This window comes from Theileria parva (assembly GCF_000165365.1).
Source record: "Theileria parva strain Muguga chromosome 3 map unlocalized ctg_530, whole genome shotgun sequence".
Taxonomy (NCBI): domain Eukaryota; phylum Apicomplexa; class Aconoidasida; order Piroplasmida; family Theileriidae; genus Theileria; species Theileria parva.
Window position 1 is genome coordinate 931,838 of NW_876245.1, and position 13,287 is coordinate 945,124.

At 30.7% G+C, this 13,287-nt stretch overlaps 5 protein-coding genes across 5 annotated transcripts; all 5 read right to left on the minus strand.

Annotated features, from left to right (window-relative positions):
• Positions 1-171: 171 nt before the first annotated feature.
• TpMuguga_03g00460 (FHA domain protein) lies at positions 172-3,246 on the minus strand (the record flags this gene model as incomplete). Its single annotated transcript, XM_758387.1, has 2 exons — positions 172-2,648; positions 2,697-3,246. 2 exons carry the CDS (start codon positions 3,244-3,246, stop codon positions 172-174), a joined length of 3,027 nt encoding a protein of 1,008 aa, XP_763480.1.
• Positions 3,247-3,444: 198 nt separating this feature from the next.
• Positions 3,445-6,006, minus strand: TpMuguga_03g00896 (putative integral membrane protein; the record flags this gene model as incomplete). Its single annotated transcript, XM_758388.2, has 2 exons — positions 3,445-4,032; positions 4,164-6,006. The coding sequence occupies one exon, from the start codon at positions 6,004-6,006 to the stop codon at positions 4,432-4,434; it is 1,575 nt and encodes a 524-aa protein (XP_763481.1). The 3' UTR covers positions 3,445-4,032; positions 4,164-4,431.
• A 689-nt stretch (positions 6,007-6,695) lies between these two features.
• TpMuguga_03g00897 (putative integral membrane protein) lies at positions 6,696-8,273 on the minus strand (the record flags this gene model as incomplete). Its single annotated transcript, XM_061305810.1, has 2 exons — positions 6,696-7,581; positions 7,615-8,273. The coding sequence occupies 2 exons, from the start codon at positions 8,271-8,273 to the stop codon at positions 6,696-6,698; spliced, it is 1,545 nt and encodes a 514-aa protein (XP_061161029.1).
• Positions 8,274-8,497: 224 nt separating this feature from the next.
• TpMuguga_03g00898 (uncharacterized protein) lies at positions 8,498-10,727 on the minus strand. The gene is made up of 2 exons (XM_758390.2): positions 9,945-10,727; positions 8,498-9,912 (listed from the first exon to the last, which is right to left on the minus strand). Exons 1-2 carry the CDS (start codon positions 10,610-10,612, stop codon positions 9,033-9,035), a joined length of 1,548 nt encoding a protein of 515 aa, XP_763483.2. The 5' UTR covers positions 10,613-10,727; the 3' UTR covers positions 8,498-9,032.
• A 715-nt stretch (positions 10,728-11,442) lies between these two features.
• Positions 11,443-13,196, minus strand: TpMuguga_03g00899 (uncharacterized protein). The gene is made up of 2 exons (XM_061305811.1): positions 12,686-13,196; positions 11,443-12,628 (listed from the first exon to the last, which is right to left on the minus strand). The coding sequence occupies exons 1-2, from the start codon at positions 13,047-13,049 to the stop codon at positions 11,475-11,477; spliced, it is 1,518 nt and encodes a 505-aa protein (XP_061161030.1). The 5' UTR covers positions 13,050-13,196; the 3' UTR covers positions 11,443-11,474.
• Between the last annotated feature and the right edge of the window lie 91 nt (positions 13,197-13,287).

A 13,287-nucleotide genomic window follows, 5' to 3' on the forward strand; every position in this document is an offset into this window, starting at 1 on the left:
TTTACAAATTTTTATTTACTATAAAAAGATGTAATTAAAGGCAGAATCGTCAGAAACTATGCACATCCATGCATATTACTGCAACATCCGCCTCGCCTAAAGAGTGGCTGGCAAAACTTAAACTAAGTCATAAAATAAATATAAATGCTGAAAAATTAAAAATATTATACATTAAGCAACGTCGTCTCTCAAGACGTTTGGTACGACTTGTCCACTGAGATTTACATCTCCAGGCAATTCCTGAGTCTGGCCTCGCGAGTTTGCCTCCTGGTTACCTTCACCGTGGTACGCCGGGTGGTTTTGAGTTCCCTCTGGGTGATACAGGTGGTGGTCGAGAGCGTTGTACGGCTCCCTTTCAAATCTTGCAACATCTGGAAGGTTGAGTGGGTTGTTCCTCGGATTCGCCAGGTTAACGTTTAGATTCGACTGAATCTCTACGAGTCTGTTAGGTTCGATGTGAGACTGGAGCAGTTGTGACATTATGAGCATGGCTGATGACGGAACTCTGCGTGAAAGCTCGTGAGGCGACCCTACTTCAACTTTGCACTGACCAACCTTGAATACAAATCCTGGAGACACTGGGAGTGGCTCTTGGAACGGCTTTAGCTTGAGAAAAGTGCCAAGAGTGCTCATGTCTCTAAGCAACCATCTACTTCCTGAAGGCCTGCTTCCATCATAGTATATCAGACAGTGTTCCCTCGATATGTAGCCGTTCTGTGTCGTTATTGACAACTTTTTATAGGAAGACTGAGTCACAGGTCCGCGCCCTAGAATCACTCCTTTGGGGCAAATCCACATATCTCTCTCAACTTGTAAATCTGCAAATATCTTAATCTTCAAGTAACTATCCAAATCTTGCAAATTTGAACCCATTTCCTGGAAATTAGGCTCCATATGACCCAAATTAGGGTTCAAATGACTAAAGTTAGGATCCATGTCAACCTCGATATCTGAGTTTTCACCTCCTTTCGCCGGCATGTGGTCTTTGTTCTCGTTCTGATCCCCGTTCTGTTGAGAACTCAAATACTCAGCGTAATTAATAACCTGGTTTGTGTTTGCGTCCCACTTGTAGTCTTTGAAAGGGGTTCCTATCGAGTCCTTGTAAATGTACACGTCGACTTCGTGCTTATCTCCAATGTGGATCCTGTCTCCAGACTGTAACACGTGGACTCCCTGGATCTTAATCATCGTTCCAATTGTGCTTCCGACATCCAAAATTCCAAAACGTCCATCAGGGCACTGGGCAAAAATAAGGTGAGAGAGCGAAACTGAGCTGTGTGGGAAGTGCAAAAGTGATTTAACGTGTCTCCCTGCATCCCAGGGTAGTTTGTAAGGTATATCCAAGGCGCTGAATACTGTTCCTTCGATCTTGTGGTTCATGTCGTGGTACACCTTCAGGGTTAGTGGGTAGATGTTGTCACTTCTGAAACAAAGTTGGGGGTTTGATATCAGGTAATCCTCGACCCAGTGGTGTAGCCTTACGTTGTTCGAGTCGTTGATTGCAGAAACGTCCACTGGTGTTGTCTCAGTCTGTTCGCTCGTGGGGCTGACAAGCTGTAGGCCTATTAAATTCCTTATTAGTCTGAAGTCCTCTATTGTGAAAACCCACTTCGACTTGTACCATTTGTTTCCTGTGTTGAAGTAATCGATCAGACAGGAGCATAAATCGTCGAAAAACACTGGTGCCTGGGTCATTCCGCCGAACATGATGCGTATGAAAAGCGGCACTGACACGAATGGTTTCAGGCAGTGTTCATCCCACCAAATCTTCTCCGCAGCTTGGGATATATCTGGCACCGTTGAAAGAGTTGTGCGGCCTCTTTTCCTGAGCTTCAGGCTCTTAACCAGATTTGACAATATTGTGTTTATGTTCAAACTCCTTCCCACTGGTTGTCGGCACAGTGGACACATCTTCCCGGTCAACTTTGAGTGTCCTATGCAATATCTGCAGAAAGTGTGTCCGCACGCCACCGTGACTGGGAAGTAGAAATATTCCAGGCAAATTGGGCATATGAGGTCTCGCAATATGCTACTCATGACCCCTTCGTCGAATTTTTTCTCAGAATTCTCAATCAGGACATTGATGCTGTTGTTTCTCACCAAATCGTTCTTTGCGTCGTTGCTCAAGTCATCTATTATGACCATGTCCTCCATGTTGTTGTGTGGGAAATTACTCACGGTGTGCGTGTTCGACAACTGATCTTGTGATTGCGTGAGGTTGTCCAAATTATTAATGAACACGTTATTTGAGTCGTAATTATTTGTTTCCAGGTTCGTGTTTTCGTGTGTGTAGTTAGAATCCATGACGTAATCTATTCCGTTATTGAGCATGTAATCTACGTTGTCGACGTATCTCATGTCTCCGTCGTAATCTATATACTCATCTCCGTTCTGCTCCTCGACACTCGGTGTGTATTGGTATAAATATGGACTGCTGTACTGGTCAACTCCATTTACGTTTACGTCTTCTCCTAAATTGTTCTCTGTGTTGATAAAATTTGCTGAGTTTGACAGGAGTTGGCTTGCGGTGTTTGTGTCGTAGTGCATATTTTGCAAAAGATCGTAGGGCTGCGATGAGTTTGTGTTTTGGCCTCCTAAATCCTGGTCGTTTGTTGTGTTCAGATCCATTTCATTCACGACGTCTAGAGCTATAAAAATGTTAGTTAGTTAAATAGCTAAATATGGTAAAAACGAACATGTATTGGTGTATATTTGTGAATAGTTGATTCCTTCCAATTCTGGGATTCCAGAATCTGACGAGTCGCGATCATTTATCGTTGTGTCTCCGTTTGAGTTGGAATTGTTCGATATATTATTTGCACGTGCCGAGCCATCATTAAGCTCGTCTGCTTGAAATGATGATAAAGGTGATAGACGATCCATTACATCCATACTATCCTCTTTCTTTTCAGCTGATCCATAAAACTCGGTTTTCGTGGGAGTGTAACCGACCGATTTGTTGTTTGATTCTACCAAGATTGGGGAGACGAAAACTTCTCGTGACAATGATTTAAGTTTGCTAGGTTTGCGAGTTGTGATTTTGTTTTGGCTCTTGTTGGACTTTCTAATGGTTTTGTTTGAAATTTGTTTCTTTTTGGAAGGTCTCAAACTGGAGTTTAAATCAGAATTCAAAGAAGTACGACAATCACCTTTGAATGATGAAGTACTGTATTTATATAAATCAGGCGGTGTATTGTTGGAAATATTGTTTTCTTTGGCATCAAGGTTGAATAAATTAGTCTCCATTTGAAGCCAAAAAAGCTATAACATAATACGAATATAAAAAATCAACGGCCATATTAATAAACATAAAGAAACATCCGATATCACAGATGGTATCAAAAAATTTAATAATGTCGTGTGTTTAAAATATTAAAAAAATAAAAATATGGCCATTTACAGATAAATTTATAAAATATGCACTTGAACCAAGGTAAAGGTCCCCAACAATATATTATGTGCAGAACAAAAGTAAGTACAAAACAATTTTATCGTTTAAAATCATTTAAAATCTTGATAAATCTTTTTTATATTAATGTTAGATTATTTATGCACCCTTTTTTATTTTGGTTATGCTTATGATTACAAATAATTAAACAACGGCCATCTGTACCCCTTCTATATTCTTTTGTTCCCCTTATTCATTTTGACAATCCACATCCTACTCATATTGTTGATATATTTAATATTATTTTCTGACATGCTATCACTTGTGTGCTTTGCGCTCTTTAATTATTGAGTCTATCTAGTGAGACAATGTTACACCCATCAGATATTTAGATTCATGACTACTATCGCCACCTTTAAGATATAAAATTAATCATGGAAAATTTCTAAGTAAAATAAGATTTTTAAATCAAGAGATGGTGAATATATATAAGTTTGTAAATAGGTTGCGTGTAATAAAATAAAAGTTGAGTATTTTGGTTTCAAAAACAATGGCTAAAATTGGTCTTTCCATTATTTAGATTTGTAGATCTCACTTCATTGTAATATTTATGTCTTAATCAGAAATCTCAGGTATTGTGTGATCTGATAAACACCATTATAATGGGTTATGAAAAATGTATATTTTAGATAACTTGAACTAAATTATGTTTAATATCGTTTGTGTGTATTTTATAGCATAACTAGGGAATGTGTGTGATTATGTGCAAATTAACTTCTGCCTAAATCTGATATCTCCATGTGTTGTATTCTACTCCATCTCATTGTATCGATACCATACATTTTGAGTCTAAGTTCATATAATTCGATTTTGGAGAATTGAGAAATGATTCCTTTCAAATATGTAATAAATTATAAAAAACTGCAGTTACAACATACACTCAAGGATTCCCTATACTCAGATTGTACAATAATTCAAACACAGATATTATATATTACACTAACTATAAAATAACAAATATTATTAGTGTGTAATTATTATTATTATATTCTTAGTCGGAACAACTGATATTGTGGTGTGTTCAAATTATCAAGTGTAGATTTGTTCCTTACTATAAATTTATTCGTATTTATGTCTCCAACAATCATCACCCTGTGTTTTCTAAAAGGTTCCTGTGGTATGTTACCAAATTGAAAACTTGTTGTTTGATAAACTCGCCCAAACACATATTTATTCAATATGGATTCTCCGAAATCATTAGTTTCATTGATTGAAAAATGATATATTGTCAATTCTTTGTTTGATATTTCCTTCTTCTCAAATAAAGATGGTTGTTCTTCATCTACTGTAACATCTAGTTTTATCGGAAGCCATTCTTCTATATTTTTAAATATTTTTTTGTAACCACTTGTATTTAAGTTTTTGTATTTTTCTTTTCCACTTTTTTTATTCAATAATTTTGTTTCTTTGATTATCATATTTTCTAATTTTACATCATAACGATTACACACATATATTTCTTCATTATTCACGTACACCTCTAAATTATAATTAATATATTTCTTTCTTTGAATATAAATGTTTCTTCTTTCGATTGTGGGATCAATAACCATTCGGATTTTATAATGATTTTGGTACTCATTCTTCAACCTATATAATATATAAGTCCAATTATTAGCCATCGATCCTGTTATTTTTTCTATTCCAAAAATTTCAGGACTAGAAATCCCTGATATGTCTAATGTAATCAAGGGCATTCCTTTATCATGAGTATATGATTTGTATAACTTTATTGCATTCAAATTTAGTTCATTTGATATCATTTCATCCGTATAATATTTTAAAAACCAGTGTTTTTTACCTAATATAGGCCTTAATTCATACCTTTGTTCATTTACATCGTGTAGAATAATCGTGGTATATTTATAAAATAGTTGAAATAAACAGTTAAATCTAAAATTTTTGGAAATTTCTATCATCACACACTTTTCAATCAAATATGGACGTTTTGTATAACCTACAACAACAGGATGATCCAAATCATAAACATATCCAAATTTATATCGTGGGCTTGATTTTCCATCAAATTTAAAAGCATGGTATTTATTAACAATGTAGTACTTTTTCACACAAGATTTATCATGTTCAGAAATAAACCTGGTTATAAATGGATGTTTGGGTCTTGGTCCTATATCAATTGATACTAAAATTGGTTTATCGATATTGAACATAAATTCTTCATTACTTATATAACTGTATGTATCGGAATATAATTTTATGACTTTTCTTTTTACTTCTTTCAATAATCCTTTATGAAATGTGTGGACATAAAATGATACCAGCTTAATGTTATTTTTTATGAACATTTCAACAAATAGGTTATAATTATTTGAACCTGTATCATTTGGAAATATCAATTCATTTCCGAATCTTAATTGAGTAATTGGTTCCAAATCACCAACAAACATAAAATATTTGTCATCTGTGCCAAATCTCCCATGAAACACATTAACTCCACGAGATATATTATAATTCTTGACATCGACATAATTAATTCCGAAGACACATTCAATCAATCCTATTATCAGAATTGTAATATAAATCAGTCTATAAAACATTTTTTAACATTTATATAACAATAAAAATAACAAAATAAAATATCAAAAATGTAAAATATAAAACATTAACTATAATGTTAAATCAAATATTATACTAAATATTATATTATAAAATAGTAAAATAAGAATTATAATAAATTTAATATATGGGAACACACAAATTAGGTCAGATATCGTAATATATTAATTAATAATCCATCGCATTATCGATTTTATAGTAGAAAGTAAGTAAAATATCAAACGTATGTAGATCCGAGTAGTAGTTCAAAAAATGATATTGGAACAAATAATCTACATTAGAAAGGTGTGATGAAGTATCACAGACTTTGAATCAGGGAATGATAGCCTGGTGACAATGGTGACAAAATGTAAAGGATATTGGGAATGGAGAAAAGCGAAATGGTAGGAATGTTGTGGAAGATGGAATGGGCATATTTTTGAAATGTAGAAATAACATTTTTATGTGTTGTAAAATTAATGGTAGAATTGTAGAATAATCCAAACAGTGTTGTGAAGATTTAAATTTTCAAAATTAAAATGATAAAATGGTAAAAATTAAGAAATATTGAGATATAGAAGATTTCGTGGTAATATCACAAATATTAAGAATTTTCCATTATTCAAATATTATCATTGTATATTACACTAACTATAAAATAACAAATATTATTAGTGTGTAATTATTATTATTATATTCTTAGTCGGAACAACTGATATTGTGGTGTGTTCAAATTATCAAGTGTAGATTTGTTCCTTACTATAAATTTATTCGTATTTATGTCTCCAACAATCATCACCCTGTGTTTTCTAAAAGGTTCCTGTGGTATGTTACCTATTTGAAAATTTTCTGTTTGATAAACTCGCCCAAACATATATTTATTCAATATGGATTCTCCGAAATCATTAGTTTCATTGATTGAAAAATGATGTATTGTCAATTCTTTGTTTGATATTTCCTTCTTCTCAAATAAAGATGGTTGTTCTTCATCTATTGTAACATCTAGTTTTATCGGATGGCATTCTTCTATATTTTTAAATATTTGTTTATATTCATTCCTTTTTACTTTTTTGTACTTTTCTTCATTTGTTTTGTTGAATATTTTCCATTCTTTTATCATCGAATTATTTATTTCTCCACCATCATATTCCACTATCATTGTTGTTTCTTCATTATTTTTGTATACTTCAATATTAAAAATTTTGTATTCATTTCTTTGAATATAAATGGTTCTATGGTAAATTTCTGAATCGATAATCAGTTTGATTCTGTAATCACTTTCACATTTTCTTACATGAGTATACAATGTGTACTTCCAGCTATTGGTCGATCCTGTAACATTTTCTATCCCAAAGATCTCATAACTAACAAGCTCCGATATATCTAATGTAATCAATGGAATTCCTTTTTTATGTTTTTTATATATTCTGTAAAATTTTATTGGATCAGCATACACTGGATCTGATAAGATTTCAACCGTATGGTTTGTTAAAAACCAATATTCTTTACCTAATATAGGCCTCAATTCATATTTTTGTACATTATCAACGTATAGTTCAATCATGGAAGGTTTATTCCTAAATTGCGATATGTTATTGTGACTAAAATACCTATCTCTAATCCCAATATTATAACATTCGTGAAATATATATGGAAGTTTTGTATAACCTACAACAACAGGATGTCCCGAATCATAAACATATCCAAATTTATATCGTGGGCTTGATATTCCATCAAATCTAAAAGCATGGTATTCATATATAAATTTGTATTTAAAATCTGCCATATTGTAAATAGAAAAATAATTTTTGTTTACAAATGGATGTTTTGGTTTTGGTCCTATATCAACTGATACTAGAATTGGTTTATTGATCTTGTACATAAATTCTTCATTACTTATATAACTGTATGTGTCATAAGATATGCTGATGACTTTTCTTTTTACTTCCTTCAATAATCCATTATGAAATGTGTGGACATAAAATGATACCAGCTTTAAGTTAAATTGTAAAAACATTTCAACAAATAGGTTATAATTATTTGAACCTGTATCATTTGGAAATATCAATTCATTTCCGAATCTTAATTGAGTAATGGGTTCCAAATCACCAACAAACATAAAATATTTACCAAATTTATTAAATCTCCCATGAAACACATTAACTCCACGAGATATATTATAATTCTTGACATCGACATAATTAATTCCGAAGACACATTCAATCAATCCTATTATCAGAATTGTAATATAAATCAGTCTATAAAACATTTTTTAACATTTATATAACATATTGATAAAAATAACAAAATAAAATATCAATAATTTTAAGATAAATTACGGTACATCTGATAATGAGAAGAATAGATTATTATATAGTTATATAATTAATATTCATAATAATAAAACAATGAAAATTATAATAAATTTAATAAATGGGAAAACGACTTATGTCAGATATTGTAAGATATTAATTGGTAATACATTGGAGATATGCTTGATAGTTGAAAGTCAGTAAAATGACAAACATTTGATATAGATCCGACTTAAATATATGTGTTTCAAAAACAATGGCTAAAATTGGTCTTTCCATTATTTAGATTTGTAGATCTCACTTCATTGTAATATTTATGTCTTAATCAGAAATCTCAGGTATTGTGTGATCTGATAAACACCATTATAATGGGTTATGAAAAATGTATATTTTAGATAACTTGAACTAAATTATGTTTAATATCGTTTGTGTGTATTTTATAGCATAACTAGGGAATGTGTGTGATTATGTGCAAATTAACTTCTGCCTAAATCTGATATCTCCATGTGTTGTATTCTACTCCATCTCATTGTATCGATACCATACATTTTGAGTCTAAGTTCATATAATTCGATTTTGGAAAATTGAGAAATGATTCCATTGCAAAATATGTAATAAATTATAAAAAACTGCAGTTACAACATACACTCAAGGATTCCCTATACTAACATGTTAGAATAATTTAATTTTTTATTTTTTCCTTCCATATTTTTTTGTTAATTTATGCATTCGTATATTTCATAACGCTCTCTACGAATATCTTCTATTTCATACTTTTTTATTATGATCTCTTTGTTATTTGCATTTTCCATTATTATGCTCTTTTTTTCCCTGTATGGTTCACACTCAATGTTTCCAATTTCATATTTGTATAATCCATAAATATTCCCCAATGTATATTTTTGCGAATTGTCTTCTCCGAACTCGTTCGTCTCTTTGATTGAAAAGTAGTTAAAGGTCTCTTCCTCATCCGACAATTCTCTCTTTTCGTACAACGACGTTGGCTCTTCTTCAACTGTAACATCTATTTTTATTGGATATATTTGCTTAAATTCATTTATTGCTATTTCTGATTCTTGTTCGCTTAGTTTTGTATATTCTTGATCACCACTTGATTTTTGGAATACTTCCCATTCTAATTTCAAGCTAATATTCTCCTTCACGTATGAAAATATAAATAACATTGTTTTCTGATTATTTTTCAACACTTCGACGTAAACATGTTCAACATTTTCTTTTGGTGTGTAAATCTTTTGAACACTCACTGATGTTTCAAAAACTGATTTGATAGTTTGAAATCCTTGATATTTTTTTTTAACTTTATATAATGTGTAACTCCATTCGCCCGCCCATCCTTTGACCTTTTCTATTCCATATAGGTCAGGATCGACATTTTCTGATATGTCCAATACTATCGGCAAAACTCCAGGAGCGTTGTGGATCACGTCATAAGCATAAATAGCTGACTGAATTCGTATATCATGAACAGGATCTGTGGATTTTTTAGTCAAAAACCAGTACTTAGCTTCTAAAAATTTGCTTATGCTAAACTCGAGCCTGAGTCCACTATCGAGTTGAACGATTTTTTGCCAGTTCCTGTAATATATTTATTTAAACAACATAATTACCTGTTAAAAATTGCAATTTTTACACACGATGGCGCAAATACTCCTATTTTGGAATAACATATTGCAGCTGGAATTTTTGAATCGTATACCGATCCTATGGCATATTTAGGTGCTTCAATCCCATTAAATTTAACATTATAAAAACTGTCACTTATAGAATAAAGCTTTATTTCGTTCCCATTTAGCATTTGTGTAGTAACTTTTAAGAAGGGGTGGCAATTATTTGCTGAAACATCGAATGATAAAAAAATATCCGTCTGAATATGAGAAAGTAATTGGCCAATTGTTATAGAACTGTATGTTAGTGGATTAATCCTAAATATAAATCTTTGGTATGTGAATGAGGAATCTGAATTAGAAGTGAATATATGAATTATAACAAATCTTTTGTTGTCTTCTAAAAACAACTCGATTGCCAATTTATGGTATTCTACATTTTTTTCGAACTCGGCAATATCAAAATGAGGGAAAAGAAAATCAGATCCGAATTTGACAACTTTTATACCATTAGGTTCATGAATAATCATTTTATAAATCCCAGATGCGTTGAATCTCCCATGAAATACGTGAGAACCTGGTGGAATTTTAAAATTAAAAATGTCAACACTGGTGTAACCAAACGCACATTCAATCAATGATAGTATGAGAATTGTAATTATTGATGTCATGATGATAGAACTAATCTATCTGGGTGATAAATGTATTTTGATCCTTTAATATACAATTAATACACTAGTCACATCAGATCATCATATAAACGGATTATTAGTAAATCAATCTAAATCCACAATGTTAATATAAAATTATTAAATGATGAAATCTGATAAATCTGTAGTGAGAATGTTATAGGTAACAAAATAACATATCAATAATTTAAAATAAATTACATAACATCTGATAATATATGAAGTAATAGATTATAATATAGTTATATAACGAATGATAATAAATAGTGACAAGATAAATAAATAGAAAGGAACGTAGAATATGGGAACACACAAATTAGGTCAGATATCGTAATATATTAATTAATAATCCATCGCATTATCGATTTTATAGTAGAAAGTAAGTAAAATATCAAACGTATGTAGATCCGAGTAGTAGTTCAAAAAATGATATTGGAACAAATAATCTACATTAGAAAGGTGTGATGAAGTATCACAGACTTTGAATCAGGGAATGATAGCCTGGTGACAATGGTGACAAAATGTAAAGGATATTGGGAATGGAGAAAAGCGAAATGGTAGGAATGTTGTGGAAGATGGAATGGGCATATTTTTGAAATGTAGAAATAACATTTTTATGTGTTGTAAAGTTAATGGTAGAATTGTGGAATAATCCAAACAGTGTTGTGAAGATTTAAATTTTCAAAATCAAAATGATAAAATGGTAAAAATTAAGAAATATTGAGATATAGAAGATTTCGTGGTAATATCACAAATATTAAGAATTTTCCATTATTCAAATATTATCATTGTATATTACACTAACTATAAAATAACAAATATTATTAGTGTGTAATTATTATTATTATATTCTTAGTCGGAACAACTGATATTGTGGTGTGTTCAAATTATCAAGTGTAGATTTGTTCCTTACTATAAATTTATTCGTATTTATGTCTCCAACAATCATCACCCTGTGTTTTCTAAAAGGTTCCTGTGGTATGTTACCTAATTCAAAACTAGTCGTTCTAAAAACTCGCCCAAACACATATTTATTCAATATGGATTCTCCGAAATCATTAGTTTCATTGATTGAAAAATGATGTATTGTCAATTCTTTGTTTGATATTTCCTTCTTCTTGAATAAAGATGGTTGTTCTTCATCTACTGTAACATCTAGTTTTATCGGATGGCACTTTTTCATCATTTTAACTGTATTTTTATGTTCTTTATTTTTTATTTTTTTGAATTTGTTCTGCTTATCTTTTTTGGTGTATATTTTCAATTTTTTTATCATTGAATCCTCCGTCTTCGGTCTATAATAATCAAATATGTATTTTTGTTCATTATTTTCGTATACTTCAATATCATAACTAGTATTACCATGTCTTTGAAAAAAAACTACCCTGTTTCTATTATCAATTCTTGAATCAATAACCATTCTTATTATACAATCACTTTCGTATTCTTTCTTCAACTTGTATAATTTATAAGTCCAATTATTAGCCATCGATCCTGTAACTTTTTCTAATCCAAATATTTTAGGAGTAACAAGCTCAGATATGTCCAATGTAACAAGTGGAATTCCAGCATGATTTACATATATTTTGTAAAATTTTATTGAATTCCTATAAGCTTGATTTAATAATAGTTCGTCATTGTATTGTTTTAAAAACCAATATTTGATACCTAATATTGATCTTAATTCATATTTATATTTATTGCTTATTCTAAACTCAGTCATGAAAGGTTCAGAAATTAATTGAGTTGGATGGTTATAAGTAAAAATTCGTTTTCGAAGATAAAATGTTTCACATTCGTCAATTATGTACGGATACTTTGTATAACCTACAACAACAGGATGTCCCGAATCATAAACATATCCAAAACTATATCTTGGACCTGATTTACCATCTAATGTAAAATCTTTGTAATAACCATAAATATAGTATGTTTCGACACAAGAATTATCATGTTCAGAAATCATCCTGTTTATAAATGGATGTTTTGGTCTTGGTCCTATATCAATTGATACTAAAATTGGTTTATCGATATTGAACATAAATTCTTCATTACCTATATAACTGTATGTGTCACAAGATATGCTGATGACCTTTCTTTTTACTTCTTTCAATAATCCTTTATGAAATGTGTGGACATAAAATGATACCAGCTTAATGTTATTTTTTATGAACATTTCAACAAATAGGTTATAATTATTTGAACCTGTATCATTTGGAAATATCAATTCATTTCCGAATCTTAATTGAGTAATGGGTTCCAAATCACCAACAAACATAAAATATTTGCAATCTTTGTCAAATCTCCCATGAAACACATTAACTCCAAGAGATATATTATAATTCTTGACATCAACATAATTAATTCCAAACACACATTCAATCAATTCTATTATCAGAATTGTAATTATTGATGTCATGATGATAGAACTGATCTATCTGGGTGATAAATGTCTTTAATGATTCTCTAATATTCAATTATAACACAGTTACATCATATCATCATATTAATGAATCATTATGAATCCATTAACATACGATCAATGAAGAAGCCTATAAAACATTTTTTAACATTTATGTAATAATTTAATAAATTAAACAAAATAAAATATTTAAAATATTAAAAATAAAATACAGTAAATATAATAATATGAGATG

Bases quoted from the DNA above. Each gene is read 5' to 3' on its own strand.
- TpMuguga_03g00898 (XM_758390.2), bottom strand. From the start codon at position 10,612: ATGACATCAATAATTACAATTCTCATACTATCATTGATTGAATGTGCG. The intron at 9,913-9,944 runs GTAATTATGTTG...AATATATTACAG, and splicing joins AAAATTGCAATTTTTAACAG to GAACTGGCAAAAAATCGTTC.
- TpMuguga_03g00899 (XM_061305811.1), bottom strand. From the start codon at position 13,049: ATGACATCAATAATTACAATTCTGATAATAGAATTGATTGAATGTGTG. The intron at 12,629-12,685 runs GTAATGAAGAAT...CAATTGATATAG, and splicing joins TGACACATACAGTTATATAG to GACCAAGACCAAAACATCCA.